The sequence below is a fragment of the Acinonyx jubatus genome, chromosome D3, assembly GCF_027475565.1.
Source record: "Acinonyx jubatus isolate Ajub_Pintada_27869175 chromosome D3, VMU_Ajub_asm_v1.0, whole genome shotgun sequence".
NCBI lineage: Eukaryota > Metazoa > Chordata > Mammalia > Carnivora > Felidae > Acinonyx > Acinonyx jubatus.
Window position 1 is genome coordinate 19,029,677 of NC_069392.1, and position 20,199 is coordinate 19,049,875.

At 46.2% G+C, this 20,199-nt stretch overlaps 1 protein-coding gene across 4 annotated transcripts in view; it reads right to left on the minus strand.

Moving 5' to 3' along the window:
* Positions 1-266: 266 nt before the first annotated feature.
* Positions 267-20,199, minus strand: part of UPB1 (beta-ureidopropionase 1) — a 69,509-nt gene continuing 49,576 nt past the window's right edge. For all 4 annotated transcript variants that reach the window (XM_053206220.1, XM_027044113.2, XM_015077614.3 and 1 more), the window contains 7 exons: positions 13,760-13,854; positions 11,205-11,366; positions 9,194-9,363; positions 5,298-5,379; positions 4,249-4,291; positions 2,825-2,979; positions 267-1,251 (listed from right to left, as the gene is read on the minus strand). In XM_053206220.1, coding sequence (XP_053062195.1) covers positions 1,168-1,251; positions 2,825-2,979; positions 4,249-4,291; positions 5,298-5,379; positions 9,194-9,363; positions 11,205-11,366; positions 13,760-13,854 — 791 coding nt within the window. In that variant the 3' untranslated portion in view covers positions 267-1,167. The remainder of the gene's footprint in view (positions 1,252-2,824; positions 2,980-4,248; positions 4,292-5,297; positions 5,380-9,193; positions 9,364-11,204; positions 11,367-13,759; positions 13,855-20,199) is intronic.

Here is a 20,199-nt window from a genome sequence, read left to right on the forward strand (position 1 = left end):
GACTGGGACTCTTGCGTGCAGGCTGATGTCCTGTTCTTTCTATACATCTCTATTGCTACATCATACCATGGACTAACCATTGCCCTCTTTACTACTGGAAATAGAGTCATTAGTGTCTTTAAATCAACCAAATTAGAGAAGAATTCCAGGAAACCTAGCACCAATGCAGAAAACTCGTCCTGAAGATTCTGTTCCTCTAGAACCACTTCTAGTACCAGAATCTATATCAGTAAGGGTCCAACCAAAGAAGCAGAAACAGTCGCATATATATTGAAAGAGATTTATTGCAAGGCATTGACTTAAGTGATTGTGGGGGCTGGACAGACAAGTCTGAAATCTGTAGGGCAGGCCACCAGGAAGGACAAACTGGAACTCAAACAGACCTGGGAAGGAAGCTGCTGTCCACAGGCAGAATTTCTTTTTCACTGGGGAAGCCTCAGCTCTCCTCTGAAGGCCTTTTGACTGACTGAATCAGGCCTATCAGGATTATCTAGGATAATCTCACTTGCTTAGTTAACTGGTCACAGACTTTAATGACGTCGACAAAATACCTTAACAGCAACACCCAGATTAGCGTCTGATTGAATATCTGGAGACTGCAGCCTGGCCAAGTGGACACATCTAATGACCGTCTCCCCTGCCCACAACCACCCAGTAATTCAAGGACTCTGGATCAGCCTCGGCTTTTCCCTTGGACATACACTCCCACCCTTACCCTCAGGTTGCTGACAGTCTAAACAGAGGAGGTGAGGAACCTCAGGACTGGGGCATCCCATGTGTTTAAATGCAAGTCAAACTGCACAAGCAGTGCCTGGGATTTTTTAAAATTAGGTAAAATTCATATAACACAGAATTAGCCATTTTAAAGTATACAATTCAATGGCATTTAGTACATTCATGTACATTTAGTACATTTAGTACATTAGAGGTGTAACCATCACCTCTGTGTAGCCCCAAAACATTTCATCACCCAGGAAGGAAACCTCATATTCATTAAGCAGTCACTCTTCAATCTATCCTCCCTGCCTGGGCATTTTAAAACCAATCTGTACAGCAATGTTATCAGGGCATCATGAGGGAGAACTTGAAAGTGTAAAAAGCCTGCTGTACTTGATGAGCTGCTAGGGGCAGAGGTCCCCTCCTTGGTAGGCAGGGACTGACATCCAGCTACTCTTTCACAATATTGGGGCTGTAGTTGGGTTTGATGGCTTCGGCAAGTTCCCGAGCGTACATCTCATATCTGCCCGTCATCTGAAAGCAAAACACAGGCAGAAATTCTTGTTTCATAAACGTCCCTCATTTACTCACCACCACCTCTAGCCACTAGAGGGCAGCCACGGGACAGAAATTTGTCTGGAAGGCCAGTTGAGGGGATAGTTTCAGACTATTTAACACAGAGAAACAACCCCTGTGTGACCTCTCGGCACTGATTCCGGTGCTATAGCTAAGATGACAGATGACAGAGGACTCACACGCTCCAGCCCCTCCTGCTGGAAGACCTCTGTGATCTGTCATCCGGAAGGTGTGGCCTGCCCCAAGGCAGAAGGGAAGAGGGCTGTCCTTCCGTCTTACAGAACCCCAGAAGAACAGCCCACAGCCCAGAGAGGGGAGTGACTTGCTCCAGGTCCCCAGACAGCAGTGAAGTTTGCAGGTATTTGCACCCTGGTGCACCCTCCCGGCTCTGGTCTGGGAGAGAGTGGGGGCAGGGCTAGAGAATCTACCCAGCATCTCCTCCCTCTCTCCTCCCCAAAGTCCCAGTAGGAGCTCAAGCCCATTACCATAGTTTGGGAAGGCTTTTGCGTTCAAAAAGTTACTAATGAGAAAACATTCTGTTTATTGTGTGGAATACAGCATTAATCTGAGCTTCCCAGGAAGAGGAGAGACCTTCCCAGGAAAGAGGAGATGTTCATATGGGCCTTGTTTGTCTTGTTTGTCTGATGGGGATCTGAGACTCAGGGAACACGCCCAAGGACCCATGCTCAGGTAAATGGAGGGGAGCTGGTTCTTCCCACAGAAGCTGGGCAAAGTCATTCAGCTGTGAGGACATTCATTTGTATGTATTCATTGGCGTGGGTTCTGAGTTGATAGAATACTGTTGGACACTAATGCAGCAAACTCCATCTGCATCCAGGATGAGACAGTGTATTCCAGGGGGGTCCGGGTCCTGGGCCATGGCTGCCATGGAATGGCTCCCCATTCCAGGAAGGCGGGCACTTATGCTCCTCCCATAACCCCTGGTGTCACGCAAGTTAGGTCTCAAAGGCCACTTGAGACCTTGCAGTAAAGCCTTCTGTTTTACAAATGGGCATACTAAGGCCCAGGAGCAGAAAGGGCTTGCTTAACGTGACTGGGAAAGGTGGGGAGGAGGGGGCACACAGCTGTGATAAGATGCCATTTCTTTGCATGACCCATTTCCCTCTACCATCAAGGCCTAGACCATGGGGCCGGGCCACAGGCAGAGCCAGACACCCACATTTATCTTGTGATAAGTACAAATGCCTGGAAAGGAAAAAAAGGATTAGAGAAGCCAATCCACTCTATTCTCCGGACAAATGAAATTGAGATTAATTTGTTTGAAGGCGCCCAGATTCTAAATCAGACAAGAGGAGAATTTATTAGGGTCTGCTGCCTGAGCCTTACTTGATGCAGTGGTTCCTCCCTCACACACCAGCTCTGGGAGGAAGAAACCTGCCCCTCCACTCAGCTTGGAGTCTCATCTGGCTGTTCTGGAGAGCAAACCCAGCGGCTGTGGTTTCTAGCCCTGAGAGCAGGATGGGGGCCCAAGAAGAGGAGCAGGGCAAGATCAGGGGACTCAGGGACCCACCTTGAAGTTCCAGATGTCATTCACCTGCCGGCAGAGGTTCAGGTCAAGCTCGGCAACCAGCAGCCCGTCCCGATTGCGGGAGAGACCAGGGGTGCGGCTGCTGTCCGGGCCTGCCACGTAGCTCGAGCCATAAAAGTAGCCGAAGTCCTGGTGAGCTTTGAAGGAGCAAAAGAAAGAACCTGTGAGCTTGTGCAGGCACATGGTGGATTCTTCAGAGAGGGAGGCACATTGAGCGACATCCTAAACAAAGGGTCAGTGCCACCCTCCCCAGCATCTGCCAAATGCTGAGGCCCAAGTCCCTGAGTCCCTCCTCAGGCCTGAGGTCAAGGAAGTTTTTCCAAAAGTCACCTTCACAGCCCTCACCTCTGCCCCTGGGAACATTCTTAAAGGTCACCCTTGTAGAAGTATTAGCCCTTACTCCCAACATTAGCCACCCACAGCCCAAAGGAGTCACATGGCTCTGTAGGGCTTCCTGTGTGACCTGCTTCCTGTGGTGGCCCAACAACGTGAGCTGGAAGCGCTGCCCTCACTTGCCTTGCCAGCTGTCTACTGTACCCACCTCCTTCTGTACCTCGGTCCCCTCACAAGTGGGCTAATAGCCACCCCACAGGCATGTAAGGAGTAGGTGGGCACAGTGCAGGGCCCAGCAGGGGCTTGGACACAGTAGATTCCCAGCAGACTTCATTTCCCTGCCTCTTCTGTGACTCTGACTGCAGAGAGCTAACTGGGATTGGAGACTCTGGAAGTCTGGGGCCTCAAATGAGGGGATCTGGAACACTTTCAGGAAGTACTTCTCTGGGAAACAGACCTGCTCCATCCCCTCTGCCTTATCAGGGGATACCCTGAGGTAGTTCCTCCTTAGTGGGCCCTTCCCTCCCACATTTCCAGCCAGAGAGGTGGGACCAGGGGGTGGGGAATCCTAGTAGAGGTGAGGTGGTACCTGCCCTCAGATCAAAACAAGCTGTGGATTCTAGGAACCCAAGACAATCCATGCCAGTGTTCTGGGACAGCTGTGCAGCTTGGGGTGGGGGATGGTAGCAGATGAACAAGGACAAAGGAAGAGAGGGAAGGAGATGCGTAGGGTGGATAAAGCACCCCCTCTTTCAGGGAGCTCACAAAGGGCTCCCCCATATCTTTTAGGCCCATTTTATACCATTCCCGGGGGAGGGGTAGAGTCCAATCCAATGCCATTCAATTCCCATCTGGGGAATGATGTGGTCACAAGCCCAGGACTGCCTATCCAAACGTAGCCATGGTCAGGCTCCCCCCACACTGTGGGCCATAAAGATGAGAGCAGTGCACGCCTCCAACAACATGCCACATGTGCAGACAAGGCCTGTGGCACAGACCCTGTGGCAGACAGAGAATGGGACAGCGAGGCCCACCCCTCAATTGCAGCCACCATGGAAATTCACAGAACATACCTTTCTTCCCATCTCCAGAGGTAAACTCATTCGGGAAGTGCTCCTGTGAAATAAAACCAAGGTAAGGTAAACCTATAGGTGGCACTACCACCGCATCCACCACAAAGTCGGGCTGAGGAGACGTTTGTGAAGAAACAGTTAAAGCCAGAAGGAATGGCCTGTAGTCACTGGGCAATCAACAAGTGCTTATTAAACGTCCCTGCTAAGTAGCCAGCATCGGGCCAACACAGGCGGCCAGAGGGGAATTTGACAGGCAAGGTAAAAACTCAGACTTCATCTCTGGGGAGTTTATAATCTCCTGGGAGGGGAAAAAAAAAAAAAAGATGCTTTGCAGAGTGGTTCTCAGGACTGTGGAAGGCATCTGAGGTGTATCCGCCTGAGAAATAAGCCCCAGCTTGGGGTCTATGAAGGGAGTAAGGGGGTGTCCACACGTGGTTTTCAATATCTTCCCTAAAGCCTAATGGAAACTGCATATCAAGCTGTGATGGGGTTACACAGGCTAATTAAAACACTGAGTTTGTTCATGTTGCCAGAAACGTAGAAACCTCGGTTATCTCAGACTGAGCAGATGCTCTGATTAGATTTTGGCATCCGATTAATAAGAATAGGAAGAAGATTATTACGTAATAAACGCATTGTGTTTTTGTAGTCAGGGTCATTCAGTGCATGGGGTCAATGGGGAAAAACACGAAACTGGATACGTGGTGGGGACAGGGTGACAGCCATTCAAAACAGTTTCAGCTAAAAACCAAAACAGACAAAAACAGAAGAAGGACATAGGAATATCTTTAAAAGTAACAGACCAAGCCAGTCTACTGCCTTTCGGGACCCTAGGATTTATGGCCTTCACACAAAGGGAGCAGGGAGAAGAGGTGTGACATGTCCCCACCAGGGCCAGCAGACAGTTGCTTCCCCTTGTGGACTCTGCTGGCCGAAGAGGCTGGGTCCCCTCTCGGCAGGTAGCCTTCCTAGCAGCTTATCACTCTGTCCCCTCCCCAGCACACCTGGTTAACCAAACCTGGGAGACCAGCCAGACCTCGGGGACTTACCTGGCCCACGCGGTTGATAGCACAGGTGAAGCAGTGATTTGCAATGGCTGCGTTTCTGGCCTCAATTGGCCACAGGGACTCACTGTGAGAGACACAAGAGGAACCATGTGGCTGACTTTCCAGCCAGACTGGGAGGGTGCTTGGTCCTGAGTGACAGCCAGGCTGTCGGCCTTCTCAGGTCCGCAGTGGGGATGGCCAGGGAGACTGTTTGTGGCTGTGGGTGACCCCAAACCCACAAGCAGGCCAGCTTGTCCCATGTTCAAGCCCAAGCAGCCTTTTGGGGAGGGGCTGCTGCAGGACAAAGTAGCCCTGAGCCTCAGTTTCCTTTTCTGAAACTTCCTTAAAGGAATATTGTAAAGACTGACCACACAGGCAAAGCTTCTAGAGGGGGCTGCGTGGCAGAAGCCCTGTGACTAGCTCTCTCTCCTTCCCTCCTCTTGGGTCGGGTGAGGAACTCACATTCTGTGCTGGGCAGAGCCTCACCTGGCAAATGTAAGAAGGAAGCTCAAGGCTCAGACTGCTGCACTAATCCCGACCCTGCTCTGTTGCCTTGCAAAGCAGTCTCTAGAGAGGGGGTACTTCAGGCCAAGCAAACAGAGTAAACCTGCAAGGAATTGGGGTAACTGGAAGGGGTAGATTCTGTAGCAGGTGCCACCTCCCCTGAGCCTGTCCACATTTCCCAGTGCCTTCCTATTTTCCTCTTCTGAACCCTGAGACTCTAAGCAGGGGATCCCTGGTTCTCTTACTGGCCCAGGAAGGAGGCACCATACAGGTACAGCTGAGCTGTGGGCCTTCTTCAGTCCAGTATTCACAAAGGTAGGACATGGTGGAAAACCTTGTCCCAATTGAAGACCCTGTCCTTCTCCAGCCCACCAATGACAATGTGCCATGGAATCCAGCGGGCCTCTTGTCACTCTGTTGTCTGAGGAACAACATCATTAAGATTCTGGATTGACAGGTGTAATGCCCACTTAGAAACACTGAGTGACTGAGAGCAAAATGCCCTGGAATCTTCCTTCCTGTCAGCATGCACCTGGTTTAAACCAGGAGTAGGTGGAGGGAGTGGGTGCTTGTCACAAGCCTAATTCTCGGGAGGTTTCACGAGTCTGTAAAAAAAAAAAAAAATCACAGGCTTGATTGAGAGGACTCATTTTGCTGCTTCCCTGCCCCCCCAGGTGCTAAGCCAAGCTGACAAAACTTTTAAGAAAGGATTTTTATAGAAACACACCCGTAAATGACATTTTCAGGAATTAAATAGACAGTTGCAGGGTGAGTGCCAGAAAACATCTTTCTTGCAATTCTCCTGGGAGGGTGCACTGTGTAGGACTCAAACCCACAGCTGGCAATAAAACTTTGGCTCTCAAAGCAAGCAAGGGAAAGAAGATGGAGGCTCGTGAGAACCCAGGGTATGTGGGAATCATGGAGAGCCCGATGGGTGTATGGGGACATCTGCCTTATTCCCAGTCACAGTGTGACAAAGACCTGCATTGAAGAGATGGAACAGCGACTCGCCTACTGACACACATACATGGCCACATGGGTCAGGATGACTCAGGTCATCAAAAAACACTTCAAGTCTATCGTGTGCTTATAACTGTGGGACCCTAAAATGAGTGAGGACACCCCACCAATCCACAGAGCATGTGTGTATGGGAGGGGGGACATGCCAGTGAAGGAATGGATGGTTCCAGAAGCCATTGCTTGCGTGCAGCTGGTGGGGATTTGCCCAGCCCGGTGCTGAAAAAACACTCACCATCAATTCCATAAATACTCATTTATCATTTTAAGAAAATCACCCAGAATCCCACCATCCTTATAAACCATCTGTTGTAATTTTTCCACACTCCATACCCATTCTTGGCAAAAGAGGTTTACAGAGTTCTGACCATAGCCTGAAAACATCTTTGCTCACAGGCTTTTGTCAAGATGTTGCATTATCTTCATAATGACTTTTTAGTGACTGTGCAATAACAAGGAAGAGATGGGCCGAAATGTACTTAAGTCTGACATTTCTCTCACCTCTGGCTTCAGCCTTTTCCTCCTCCTTTAGATACTCTGTCAGGTAAAGTTCTAGGCGTATTATCTGGTCAAGGGTGTGAACATTTTAGGAGCTCATGAAACATACCGCTTTCCAAAGGACGTGTTACCGTTTTAACTGTCAGCCTCACCATACCCTTGAAAGGCATGAGTTGGATGACTGTTGGTTGAGGAAGGAAAATCAATAATTTTTAATAAGTCTAATAGACTGCTGGAGACATAAATAGTTATGTGCATATTACATTGGGGTGCTTCTGTTTGCTTAATTGGGGATAATAAAAGCTCAACAGAGTAAGGTCAGGGAGCTGGCCATCCGAGTCTGAGGCCACAGCTTTGCCTGCCCTGGCCCAAGAGCCAGTATAGGCACTGATGCTCAGCGAATTGGCTTCAGGTTCCTCAAGGGACCCTTGCAGGTAGATGATGCTTGCTGAATGTCTTACACATGGCCAACAGGAGGGGGCTGCTCCAGGGGGGTGGCCCAGAGGTTCTGCCCAGGTCTGGATGCTGGATGACCAGTAGTTTACCCTATGTCACAACTGCCTTGGACTCTGTCAGAGTAACTAAGCTGCCATGAGGCCCCAGGGAGATTCTTCAGGGGATGTCCAAAATTTTTCTCTTCTGACCAACAGCACCCCTCCTGGACACAGAGAGAAACTTCAGGTGCATGGATGGGGCAGTTGACTTGAGGGAGCCAGCTAGGTTTGTGCTCTGCCTCACTGAGGGGGCTGCTGTGGAAACTGGAATGCTATAAGGATGTCGCTCTTGAGAAGAGAGCACCATGCTCAAAAGAAAAGGTAAAGTAAATATCACATTCTGACCTTCAGAAGAAATTTGACTAAAATTTAGTCAAGAGAGAAGAGTGACAGGGATAGGCCATCAGGGAACTCAAAGCTGCCCACCAGAACTGCCCCAACCACTCCCCATGGGTCCCCCAGGGGCCCACTGCTAGGGCACTGGCAACCAGTACAACACAGAGTGAAGGCCAGCACCTCCTGCTCCAGGAATCCTGCTTTGGAGGAAGTGAGTTGGGGAGAAAGATAATTGCACATAAATTCTTAGAGTTCTGGTACTTGTTAATGATGCAAAACTAGAAACCACCCAAATACTCAGCCGTTGGGGAAGAGACAAGCAGAGGAAGTGCAGTCATGCCGGGTCATCTTAGCTTGCCTGCCATTATTAAGTGAGCCCCAGGGGTCTTGCACAGGAACCCAAGGGCTGCTGGGGCCCACCGCACAGCCTTGATCAGAATAGATTTATCTGTTTCAGGATTAGGCTGACACCTAAACACGTGTTAGGTGTTACAAGAAAAACCCTTTGCTGGTTAAAACCAAGTTTCAGAGTCACTTAACTGATCTCTTAAGGACCCTCACAGCTTTTAGTCTCTCATTTGCTCCTTCTCTCATCTAGATGTCTGACTTCCATGTGCTGGATGTTGCAGATAAGACTCTTAGATATCCTCAGTCCCCCTAGCAGGGGCCATGACAGGGAGGGGAGCTTATGCTGGCCAGGCACCTACTATGCTCTGGGTACTTTAGAAGAGGAGCTTTTTGGAATCCTGACAATTATAGGATGGAGGGGAATTATTACCATCTCAGTGTTCAGAATAATAGCAGAGAATAGTATTTTACAGCAAAGCAGCTCTTTAGGGGGAATTTTAATTGACGTTGAGTAATTTTTTTCCCACAGAAAAGTTGGGTAAATACACAACACACAATCCCATACTCAGATTTGTAAGACAACCTGGTGGCCGCAGCTGCGCACGACAGTTTACTAAACCCATCTCGGAACCCTGCAGCCTGGCGGTGGGTCTAAGATCGCTAGGTCCCAAGAACCCTCCCAGATCCTGCAAGCTGAGAGACCTGAGTGCTCCGATGGTGGCTGAGGGGTTGAAGATGATCTCAGCCCCGTTGATGCTGTACATGAGCCAGTTGAGAGGGTGGTGCCGCCCATAGCAAATGTTCACCGCAATCCTCCCGAACTGAGTCTGGAACACGGGGTGTCCGAGGTTTCCCTCCATGTAGTAAGTTGACTGAAAAACAAGGGCCATATGTGAAAACCTCTGGGCTGTGCGATTTCTCTTTCCTTAGACTTGACGGAAAAAATAAAATATTCCAGTTCTCTAAAAGTAACAGTCTTGGCTGTGACTCATGTCTGACTTTAGCTCAGGTCATGATTTCATGGTCCGTGGGTTTGAGCCCCGTGTCAGGTTCTGTGCTGATAGCTCAGAGCCTGGAGCCTGCTTCAGATTCTGTGTCTTCCTCTTTCTCTGCCCCTCCCCTGCTCACACACACACTCTCTCTCTCAAAAATTAATAAACATTAAAAAAATGTTTTTTAATCGAAGAGGGGCTCCTGGGTGGCTCAGTTGGTTAAGCAGCTGACTCTCTCTGCCCCTCCCTTGCTCATAATCTGTCTCTCTCTCTCTGTCTCTCAAAAAATGAATAAATGTTTAAAAAAAAATTTTTTTTTAAATTGAAGAAACCAGACACAATAACTACAAGCCAACAACTGGGAAATCACCGTGGCTTAAGCATTTACCCACAATTTCTTTTGTGGCATGTCAGAAAAATCCCCAAAGCAACTTCCCACAGTATTTTAAGGATAAACTTTAGTTAGGTTTCAATCGTGGTACAACTAAAGGCTAAAGTTTGGTCGATGTTAACATGAGCTAGTCAATGTCTTCACCAGCCACATGTTCCTATAAAGAATGTCAGAGCAGAAGGGACTGGAAGCTCATCCAGAGCAACCGTCACCTGCTAGGGGAAAACCACCATGGCCTCAGGGGGCATGTGACTTGCCCAGCTGGCCTCTCTGCCCCCTTGGGGTGCTGGCCCTGGGACATTTTCATGGATGGCACTGAGTGGGGGCTAGAGGACTAGTCAGGGTCCCAAATAGATATGATTCCAGAACATTTTGCCTCCTCCCATTAAACTCAAAATTTGTCAGGGTCAGGCAGCAACCAGGATGTGCACATGTGGTGGACACTGGAGTAGATCCTGGTGTGTTGAGACAAGCCCTTCACTATCTGCTGGGAGCTAAAGATTAATCCCAGGGTAAACAGGTGATGAGCACATCTTCCCACCCGCACCTCCAGCTGTTACCGAGATACACTCGGTTTTTCTTTCCCCCTAGGAAATGTCATCTCCCTCTATAGATCCTTCTTTGTCCTCCTGACCAGTCTGAGTGTGGCTGGAACTCCCGTAATCAGGGAGGGCAGCAAAGGACTGGGGAGATTGCATTCTGAACAACTGTATTCATCGCAGATCAAGTTCAGGTTTCATGTCTTAGGTATTAGCTGGAGTTTACTTCCCTCCTTCAAACGTCCACCCCTCTTCATCTAATCCACCCGTGAATTGGCATTAACTCATCAAAATAGCTCCCCTGATTTATACCTTGATCGTGGGCACAAAGCTCTACCTAATACCCCTGTGCACAGACACGCACGTTAACCTACTGCCATCCCACACATTGACATGGCTAATACCTCATGTGACTTACAGACAAGGACCCCCTACCTCCCAAGCAAGGGCTAGCCTATGATAGGTAAGGAACTCAGAGCCTGAAAGGGGCTGAGGAATCATTTCACATTTGTGCATGACTCATTTTTGTTTTAATCAATATATTACTTACCTCAAAGACAAATTTCAGAAAGCCACATCAGGTTATATTAGAAAAAGAAATACCCCTCTGTGCTTGGTGTTTGGGACTCACCCAGGACTCCCACCAGAATCCTATCGTCCATGTGATGCAGGACAATGGCGGCACACCCCAGAGCACTGCAGCCACACAGTGTTCCAGCATTGTGTGACATGACATGATCCAACACAGAGTTTTGCTCACAGAAAGATCCACAAAGGCTGAGCTGGCTCACCTCATTGAAGTCACCCACTCTGGGGATGTGGTTTTTCCTGGTCTTTCCCAGGACAGCTCCAGAATTGGAGATCACCACAGCTGTGTTCCACAAAATGTCCCCATGCTCTCTGTCTCGTTCCAGGATGGGGGATACCACCACCATGTCATGCTTCTTTGCCAGCTGGAAGAATGATGAATATAGCAGAGTCCTACTTTTAAATCAACTGTCATAGTTGTTTTTATTGAAGAATTAAATGATCCTACTAAATAATTAGACTTGGTTCAGAGCTATCTATCATTTTTATTTGTTCTTTGGAAGAATGTCAGTGTTGTCCTGATGCCCAAGCTTATTAGCTAAATAAGAATAATCATCGTCCTTGTGCACTGTTGGTGGAAATGTAAAATGATGCAGCAGCTGTGGAAACTAGTATGGCAATTTCTCAAAAAATTAAAAATAGAACTACTGTATGATCTAGAGGTCCCACTTCTGATTACATATCTGAAAGAATGGAAAGTAGGGTCTTGAAGAGATATTTGCGCACCAATGGTTATAGCAGTACTATTCATAAGAGCCAAAAAGTGGAAGCAACCCAAGACTCCACTGATGGATGAATGGATAAATAAAATGTGGTATATCTGGGGTGTCTGGCTGGCTCAGTAGAGCATGTGACTCTTGATCTCGGGGTTGTGAGTTCAAGCCCCACGTTGGGTAGACATTACTCAAAAATAAAATCTTTCTAAAAATGTGCTATGTCCATAGGGTGGAATATTATTCAGCCTTCAAAAGGAAGGAAATCCTATCATCACATGAATGACATTGATGTCATCCCTGACACGGATGAGCCTTCAAGACATTATGCTACGTGAAATAAGCCAGTCACAAAAAGACAAATTCTGAACGAGTCCACTTCCGTGAGGTATCTAAAGTAGTCAAATTCATAGAAACGGCAAGTAGAATGTTGGTTTCCAGGAGCTGGGGGTGAATGAAGAGTTGTTTGATGGGTACAGAGTTTCAGACTTACAAGATGAAAAAGTTCTGGAAATCTGTTTCACATTACATACAATGTGAATGTATTTACCACCACTGAACTATACTTAAAAATGGCTAAGATAGTATATTTTATGTGTTGTTTACCACAATAAAAAAAAAGAATATTCATCATACTTCTCATCTATAACCAACCAAGTCAAACCAAACCAAACTCTTTGATACTGAATTCCTTTTGTCTCAAGTAAGAACATCAGGACCTGGTGACAATTATGACGAGCAGCCCCAGGCGGTCATTTGTCCTCAACTCTAACCAGCCTGTCACTATCTCTGGCTTTAATGACAGAGAGAGGAAAGGCACAGTGGGCAGAGGTGCTGCTCTGAGCTACAGAAGGGCGTCTGTGGGTCTTGGGCCCCTCTTGCAGACAGGTGTCCCTGGCACCAGCTCTCATCCCCACTCCCCCTTTCCTCTTCCTCTGGCCCTGGTTCAAGCGTGTCATCTACAGTCACCACTTAACCAGTCCCCTCCTCTTTCATCCATAGCACAGAATTAACAACCTGGTGGATGACAGATTTTTTCCAGTAGCGTGAAAATACTGATGTTTGGAATTGCAACCCAATTTTGATAGAATCACTTATGATTACAGTGCTGTTCAAAAAATCCCCTATATATATATATATATATATATATATATATATATATATATATATATGCACACACACACACACATATATAAAATCTGAATGGGACATGGAGAAGTGAAAAAACTGCTTTGTTCAAGGTGAGAATAAGGATGCCATCATTCGTAACCTCTTTGGTGTTAGGGGTTGTGTGTGTGTGTGTGTGTGTGTGTGTGTGTGTGTGTGTGTGTGTGATAACTGTTTTATTAGGATAGTATGCACATGGTATAAAATTAGTCCTTTTAAAGTATGCTGTTGGGTGGTTTTCGGTACATCCACGGAGTTGTGCAACCATCACCACAATCTAATTTTAGAACATTTTCATCACCCCCAAATGAAAACCCCATTAGTAGTCACTACCCATCCCCTCTCCCCGCCCAGCCCTTGGCAACCACTAATGTGCTTTCTGCCCCTATTCATTTGCCTATTCTGGACATTTCATATCACTGGGGTCATACAACATTATAAGGTTTTAATAAAGACAAATGAAGACCAATCTCTGTACTGGTGAGACAGGCCATACAGAGAAGCTTCCATAATGCAGGCAAATAGCATGGTCAGTAGCAGAGGTTGGGGCAAGGACTTGACCTCATCTCTGGTCCCCGAGGGCCACCTCTGCCACTTGCTCTCTATAGAACCCATCGTGAGAAGTCACCCCTCCCTGGGCTGTGGCTCCTTCACCTAAAAAAAGCCATTAAGGGCCCTTCTGGCTCTGAAATTCTATGATTTTAAGTGAAAGTATACTAACAAAAGGGCAGCAAATAGTCTTATCTAATCTTATCTGGCAAAACAAGCACCAAATGGTGTGTTTTCCATGGTAAAGAGCCACACCCAGCAGCTGTGGTTGTGCTCTGTGACCTGCACGTGTTTGGCAGCTACTGTCAGAGGAGCAGTTAATGTCCTACCTTCTGACAGAATCTGGTGGTGGGTCCATCCTCTGCTGACTCAGCAAATTCCGTCCAAGGGAGCTTCTCTCTCGTACAGAAAGCAAAGGGCATAGCTGTGAAGAGGACAAAGTCAGAATCATATCCAAAGCTCATGGCCTTTGACGGGGAGCTCCTCGAGACCAGCAGCTGAGGCTCTCCACAAGATAACAAGGCTCCAGTTGTCTCAGCCTGGGTTCTGAATCCTGTCCCTGAATATGGGCTCCAGGCAGACCCTGACCCTTCTAGGTTTCATAACAACACAAAGGGCTGGGCTATATTTTCTTTATGACAGTCTTAAAAACAATAGAATTTAGGGAAGAAAACAATTCAGGGACTTGAACAGATAGATATCTGCAGACCCATTTCATAGCAGCACTATTCACAACCACTGAAAGATGCAAGTAACCCAAGTATCCAGTGATGGATGAATGGATAAACCAAACTGGTGTATATCCATATAATGGAATGTTATTCCACCTGAAAAAAACAGGAAATTCTGATACATGCTATAATATGGGTGAGCCTTGAAGACATTATGCTAAGGGAAATCAGTCATAAAAGGACAGAGGCTATATGATTCCACCTATATGGGGGGACTGGGACAGTTGGATTCATAGAGACAGAAATTAGAATGGGTGGTTGCCAATGGCTGGGCAGGGAGGACCAATTTTCAGTTTGGGAAGATGACAAAGTTCTGGAGATGGATGGTGGGGATGGCTGTACAACAGTGTGAACGTGCTTAATGCCACTGGACTGTATAAAAATGGTTAAAGTGGTAAAGTTGATCTTGTGTATATTTTACTGAAGATTCTGAACTGCTGGCCAATCTCTGGGTTGGTAGAAGCACAGCCAAGACTCCCTGGGGAAACTATCAGAGGGCTACTGAGGATGGCACTGGGACCCTGGGCACGTTACAGAAACATTCCTCCTCATGGGGATAGAGACACTTCTTCAGGACCAAGAAAAGCCACTTGCTTAATGACCCTGTAAGAAGTCTGGGAACTGCTGGATGATAGGCTAAATGTTCCCCTAGGATAAATGCATTATTCCCATGTTCTCTGGCTAGATGCCACAAGGGGGTTAATTAAATAAGAAATTTCATTAAATTCATAAACTGATTTTTGTGTGCCTTTTATTTTTCGAACAGCAGGTACCTATATAGGTAATAACAATACACAGAACACTACACATACCATGTCCAAAATGATATTTGCCTTTGTGGGGGAGGGCAAGGGCTGCAGTGGGGACGGGCACAGGGATTTCAGGCTACGTGTGTTCCATTGCTCATAACCTCAGCCATACTCTTTAGTGTCCACCAGTCTGATGGTGTGAACTGGTATAGCACCATGATTAAAAATACGCATTTCTCTTATCACCAGCGAGGTGGAGCCCCTGGCCACATGGTCACTGGCCTTTCTGGGTTCATCCTTCAGGCAACCTTGTTCCTACCCTTTGCCCATTTCCTAGTGGGACGTTTTGTCTTTTTCTTCTTGTTTTAGAGTATTGAATTCTTTGTTTGAACCAATTCCATGTACTCTTTAGACCTTCCTTCTTCCAATAAGCCAGGTCCATTTCTTTCAGGCGGATTAGTCTAAAGGAAGTTTCCAGATGTTTGCTATTGTTCCCATTGCTCTGAACTGTGTGATGTGAATGGCCAGTGCCTTAAGTGGTCACAGCATGGGGCATGTGGTCTGTTTGGGGCTACTAATTGTAGCCAACCTTTCTTAAATGTGGACTATGAGCCCAGTAATAGGCAGATGGTCCTCATATCCTTGCAAAGCAGGGGAGATCTCATTCACAGAGAAGGAATAGAAAGAAGCATTAGCTTCCCAATTCCTTTAAGTCACAGGATGGCTGGTCCTAAAATGGTGCCAGTGTGAAGAGGCTACCAGTGGCATCACCACTGTCTCGGCCACCTGGGTTCCACCAGCAACAGCCCCAGGGGCCTTGGCACCAGACTCAAGACACTCCAGGCTTGACTTCAGGAAAGAGGGAATAAACTATTTTAAGGAAGCCAACCAAAAAGCTGTTAATGACAAAAAAGGTCCTTAATGACCATTTATTCTCAGCTTTCAGCACATTAGGAGAGATTCAAATACCCCAAGAGAATAAAACCACCCTTTCTGATTTCATTTCAGGTTGCTAAGCTCTCCAAATTTCCCCATTTCCATTTTAATGGCCCCTTTTCCTGTTTACACAACCACTGTAAACAAACTCTCAAAGAAGCATGTGGAATGGAGGTTGGGGGAGGCTGGCTGCAAAGTTGAACTGCAGCTTTCAAATCAGAGGGGAAGAGGGTTCCCCATTTATTGAACTAACCCTCCAAATTTAGACCCGGCCTTGCCCTCAGGAGCTGCCAGCCCAGATGAGGGGACTGAATTATAACTTTGTGTGGCTGCACGATAACAGAGTGCCCAGTTCTATGTAGGGGAGCTTCCAGGGTCCCCCAAAGAAGGGGGTGTCTGTGCTATGCCTGGATGGATGAGTGGGAGCCTTCCAGATCCAAAAAAGGGAAGAAGGTGGTTAAACCATCCAATGAACATTTTTAGTGTCTATCATGTGGCAGGGATTGTTCATTAAAGATAAAACAGAGGGGCGCCTGGGTGGCGCAGTCGGTTAAGCGTCCGACTTCAGCCAGGTCATGATCTCGCGGTCTGGGAGTTCGAGCCCCGCGCGTCTGGGCTGATGGCTCAGAGCCTGGAGCCTGTTTCCGATTCTGTGTCTCCCTCTCTCTCTGCCCCTCCCTCGTTCATGCTCTGTCTCTCTCTGTCCCAAAAATAAATAAACGTTGGGAAAAAAAAAATTTAGAAAAAAAGATAAAACAGAGGTGGGGGAATAGACAAACGAAATGTGGTCTACCCATGCAGTGGAATATTACATAGTAATAAAAAGGCAGGACATTCTGACACATGCTACAACACGGATGGACCTTGAAAATATTATACTAGGTGAAATAAGCCAATCACAAAAGCACATACTTACATGAGGTCCCTAGAGTAATCAAATTCACAGAGACAGAAAGTTAGAACAGAGGTTATCAGAGGTACGGGATTGAGTGGCATTATTAAATGAGTACAGAGTTTTTGTTGGAGATATTGAAAAAGTTTTGGGTGTAGATAGTGGTGATGGTTATACGACTTTGTGAATGTATTTAATGTCACAGTTGTACACTTACCGATGGGTAAAGTGATCAATATTATGTTATGTATATATTTTACCACAATGAAATATTTTCAACATTAAAAAAATAGGGGTGGGGATTGGAATGGGAAAAATAAATAAGCACCACCCAGACAACGACCTCATGGAGCTTATGGTCTAATGGAAGAGTGAGACAAATCAAAAGTGCTGTACCAATGAGTGAAAGTATAAGTAATGAAAAGCGAGATGAAGTTTGGGGTACAGATGGCAGACTGGATGCACACCTTCGCTCTTTCCTGCAGCCCCACCAAATGACAAGAAAGGGATATTTATGCAAATGTATAAACCCACAAGGATGAAGCACTGAGAGAAGGATTAGAGCAACAAAACACTGGAGGCTGGCGAGCCGAGGGATGAGGGTAGATACCGTGGTAGACCTAGAAAATTCAGGCTCCCAGCAGTAGAGGAGGATGGGAAACACCCTACTCTCCACCCCATACCCCTGCAAAGTTCAGGAGTCAGAGGTACCACGTGGCTCTGAAGGTGGGGAAGCAGGGAGCGGAAATGGCAAACAAAAATTGGTCAAAAGTCTGCTTAAGAAGCAGGCAGAAGCCCAGATCCCTCCTACTGCATGAGGCCGGCAGGTGTCCCTCCCACCCCAGCAGAGGGCTAGAGGTTCACTCTCGGAGGTAAACAGAAGGCCTCTGGCCGTGGGGAAGTCAGGACAGATGCAGATGCGTAGAGTGTCAAAAACAGAGGGATTCAGTAAACATCAGCACACTGGACCCCTATCCTCTTTCTCTTCTTGGCAGGAGATAAGAAGAATATTCTCCGGGGACTCGGACCAGCCTGAAAAAGAATGACCCAAAGATACTACTATGGGATTACCTAACAAACGGCAAAACCAAGTCATCCTATCATGAAGCTCAGTGGGAGAGGAGCCCTTCCCACAGACTCAGAGCTTGCAATCAGCTTTTTAACCCCCAATTCTTAAAATACACACAATCAGGGGGGAAGAAAGACCAATCTGAAGTAGGAAACTGGCAAGGAGAAAAAAATGTTACCTAATATTGTCAAAGATAAGAGAAAGTATTGTAATTATAAAATAAGAACAGGATGTCATAAAACAGGAACTTTCAGACCAAAAGAACTCTTGTAAATTCAAAATATGACAGGGGAAACAAAAGACCATATAAAAGGCTGAATGACAGATAAAATCTACGAGAAAACTGAGCAAAAAGACAAAGATGAAAAACAGGAGGAAATACTTAAGAAAATTATGGATCTAGTCCAGAGTTGCAACATCCTAATAGTAGGAGTATCAGGAGAGGAAAGAAAAAAGGGAGAAAATCACTAATGAACAATAGATCTGAAGGACCCAAATTTCTAGCCTGAAATATCCCACTGAGTTCCTAAAATAATGGATTAACATAGGTACACACAGTAGCACCTGGGTGGCTCAGTTAGTTAAATATCCATCCAACTCTTGATTTTTGGCTCAGGTCACAATCTCACGGTTTGTGAGATTGAGCTCTACCTTGGGCTCTGGCTGACAGTGTGGAGACTGCTTGGGATTCTCTCTCTTCCTCTCTTTCTGCCTCTCCCCTTCTTATGTGCTCTCTCTCTCTCTCAAAATAAGTAAATAATAAAAACATTAAAAAATTAAAAAATAGATTCACACAATGGCATATCATTATGAAACTTCAAAGTACTAGAGAATATCCTACAACTTCTAGAGAAAAATAATTAATAATAATTAATGATAATTATTAATAATTATATAAATTATATATAGTAATATAATGATTATATATAATTATGTAACATATAATAATTATATATAATTATACTAATTAATAATTAATAATTAATAATAATTAAAAATAAAAATAATTAAAAAATAAAGATTAAATGCAATGGGTCATAAGTCAAAATGGCTTTAGACTAGTCAACAACACCTGAAATCAGAAGACAATGGATCAATGTGTCCAAACTTCTGAAGGAAAAGTATTTCTAACCCAGAATTCAACACCCAAGCAAACTATCAAGCAAGTTGTAGGAGGAACATATTTTCAGATATGCAAGATCTCCAAACGGTTACCTCCTTCTTGTTCTTTCTCAGAAAACTACTCAACCAAAAAGAGGGAGCAAAGCAAGAAAGAGGAAGATGTGGTATAGGAGAGCACAAGATCAAGACAAAGGAACCCCCCAGCATGATGGTGAAGGGAAATCACCAGAAGGACAGCTGTGCAGCCAGCTAAATCAGACTAGCGCAGCCAGAAGGCTCTGGGGATATGTTCCTTCAAGGTGATGGAACCAGGGTGGGGACATGGAGTGAAATAGGTGATGGGAATTAAGGAGCGCACTTGTCGTGATGAGCACCGGGTGATGTATGGAAACTGCTGAATCACTATATTTTACACCAGAAACTAACCTAACACTGTATGTTAACTAACTGGACTTAAAATAAAAACTTAAAATTTAAAAAAAAAAAAAAAAAAGGAGGAGGTGGAACCGACAGGCAGCTTCACGTGTCTAAAGCTCTTGAGCAGATTCAGGAAGCTGGAAGAAAGCCTGGGGTAGAATTTGGGGTAGGTGTGCAGAAAACAATGTAAATTCTGGGGAAAACAGAAAGTTATTCGGAGAAAGAAATCTAAGTCTAGAAAATGGCTTGCAGAGAAGGGATGGAGGATAGGAAGGGGATGTGTGAACAGAGCGGGCAGAGGAGGTGAGGAACTAATGCTGTCTTCTTCCACAGTGGGAAGTTAATAGATGGTGCGAAACTGAAAAATCAAGAAGCAAAAACACAGAGGTAGATTCCTAAAGAACCAGCTAAGAGTAGAAAGTGGTTGCCTCTAGGGAGGAAGACAGCCGTTTTTTGGTAACAGACTTGTAGACCATTTGACTCCCAATTATAAGCATGTGTAACTTTGATAAGGAAAAAATAAAGGTACATGGTACCAGGAGTATATAACCTGGATGTAATATTAGATAGGGAGGTGGGCTCTGAGCTTCTATGTGAAGGTTGGATAGGGTCTAAAAGGCAAGGGGAGGGAGAGGGAGACAAAGGCCAGGCAGAGGGAGCAGCTGCTACAGTGGTCTGGGTGGAGGGAGAGGGGAATGAAGGATCAGGGAGGTGAGAGCAGAGCCCAGCAGAGATGGGGTCACAGAGATGGGGGAAGGAACAGACTAAGTGGTATAGAGTTGAGTTTTGTTGAGATCTTTCCTAGAATGGGTCAAGAGCCAGTTAGAAGGGGCCCAAGTGGAGAGCACAGTGG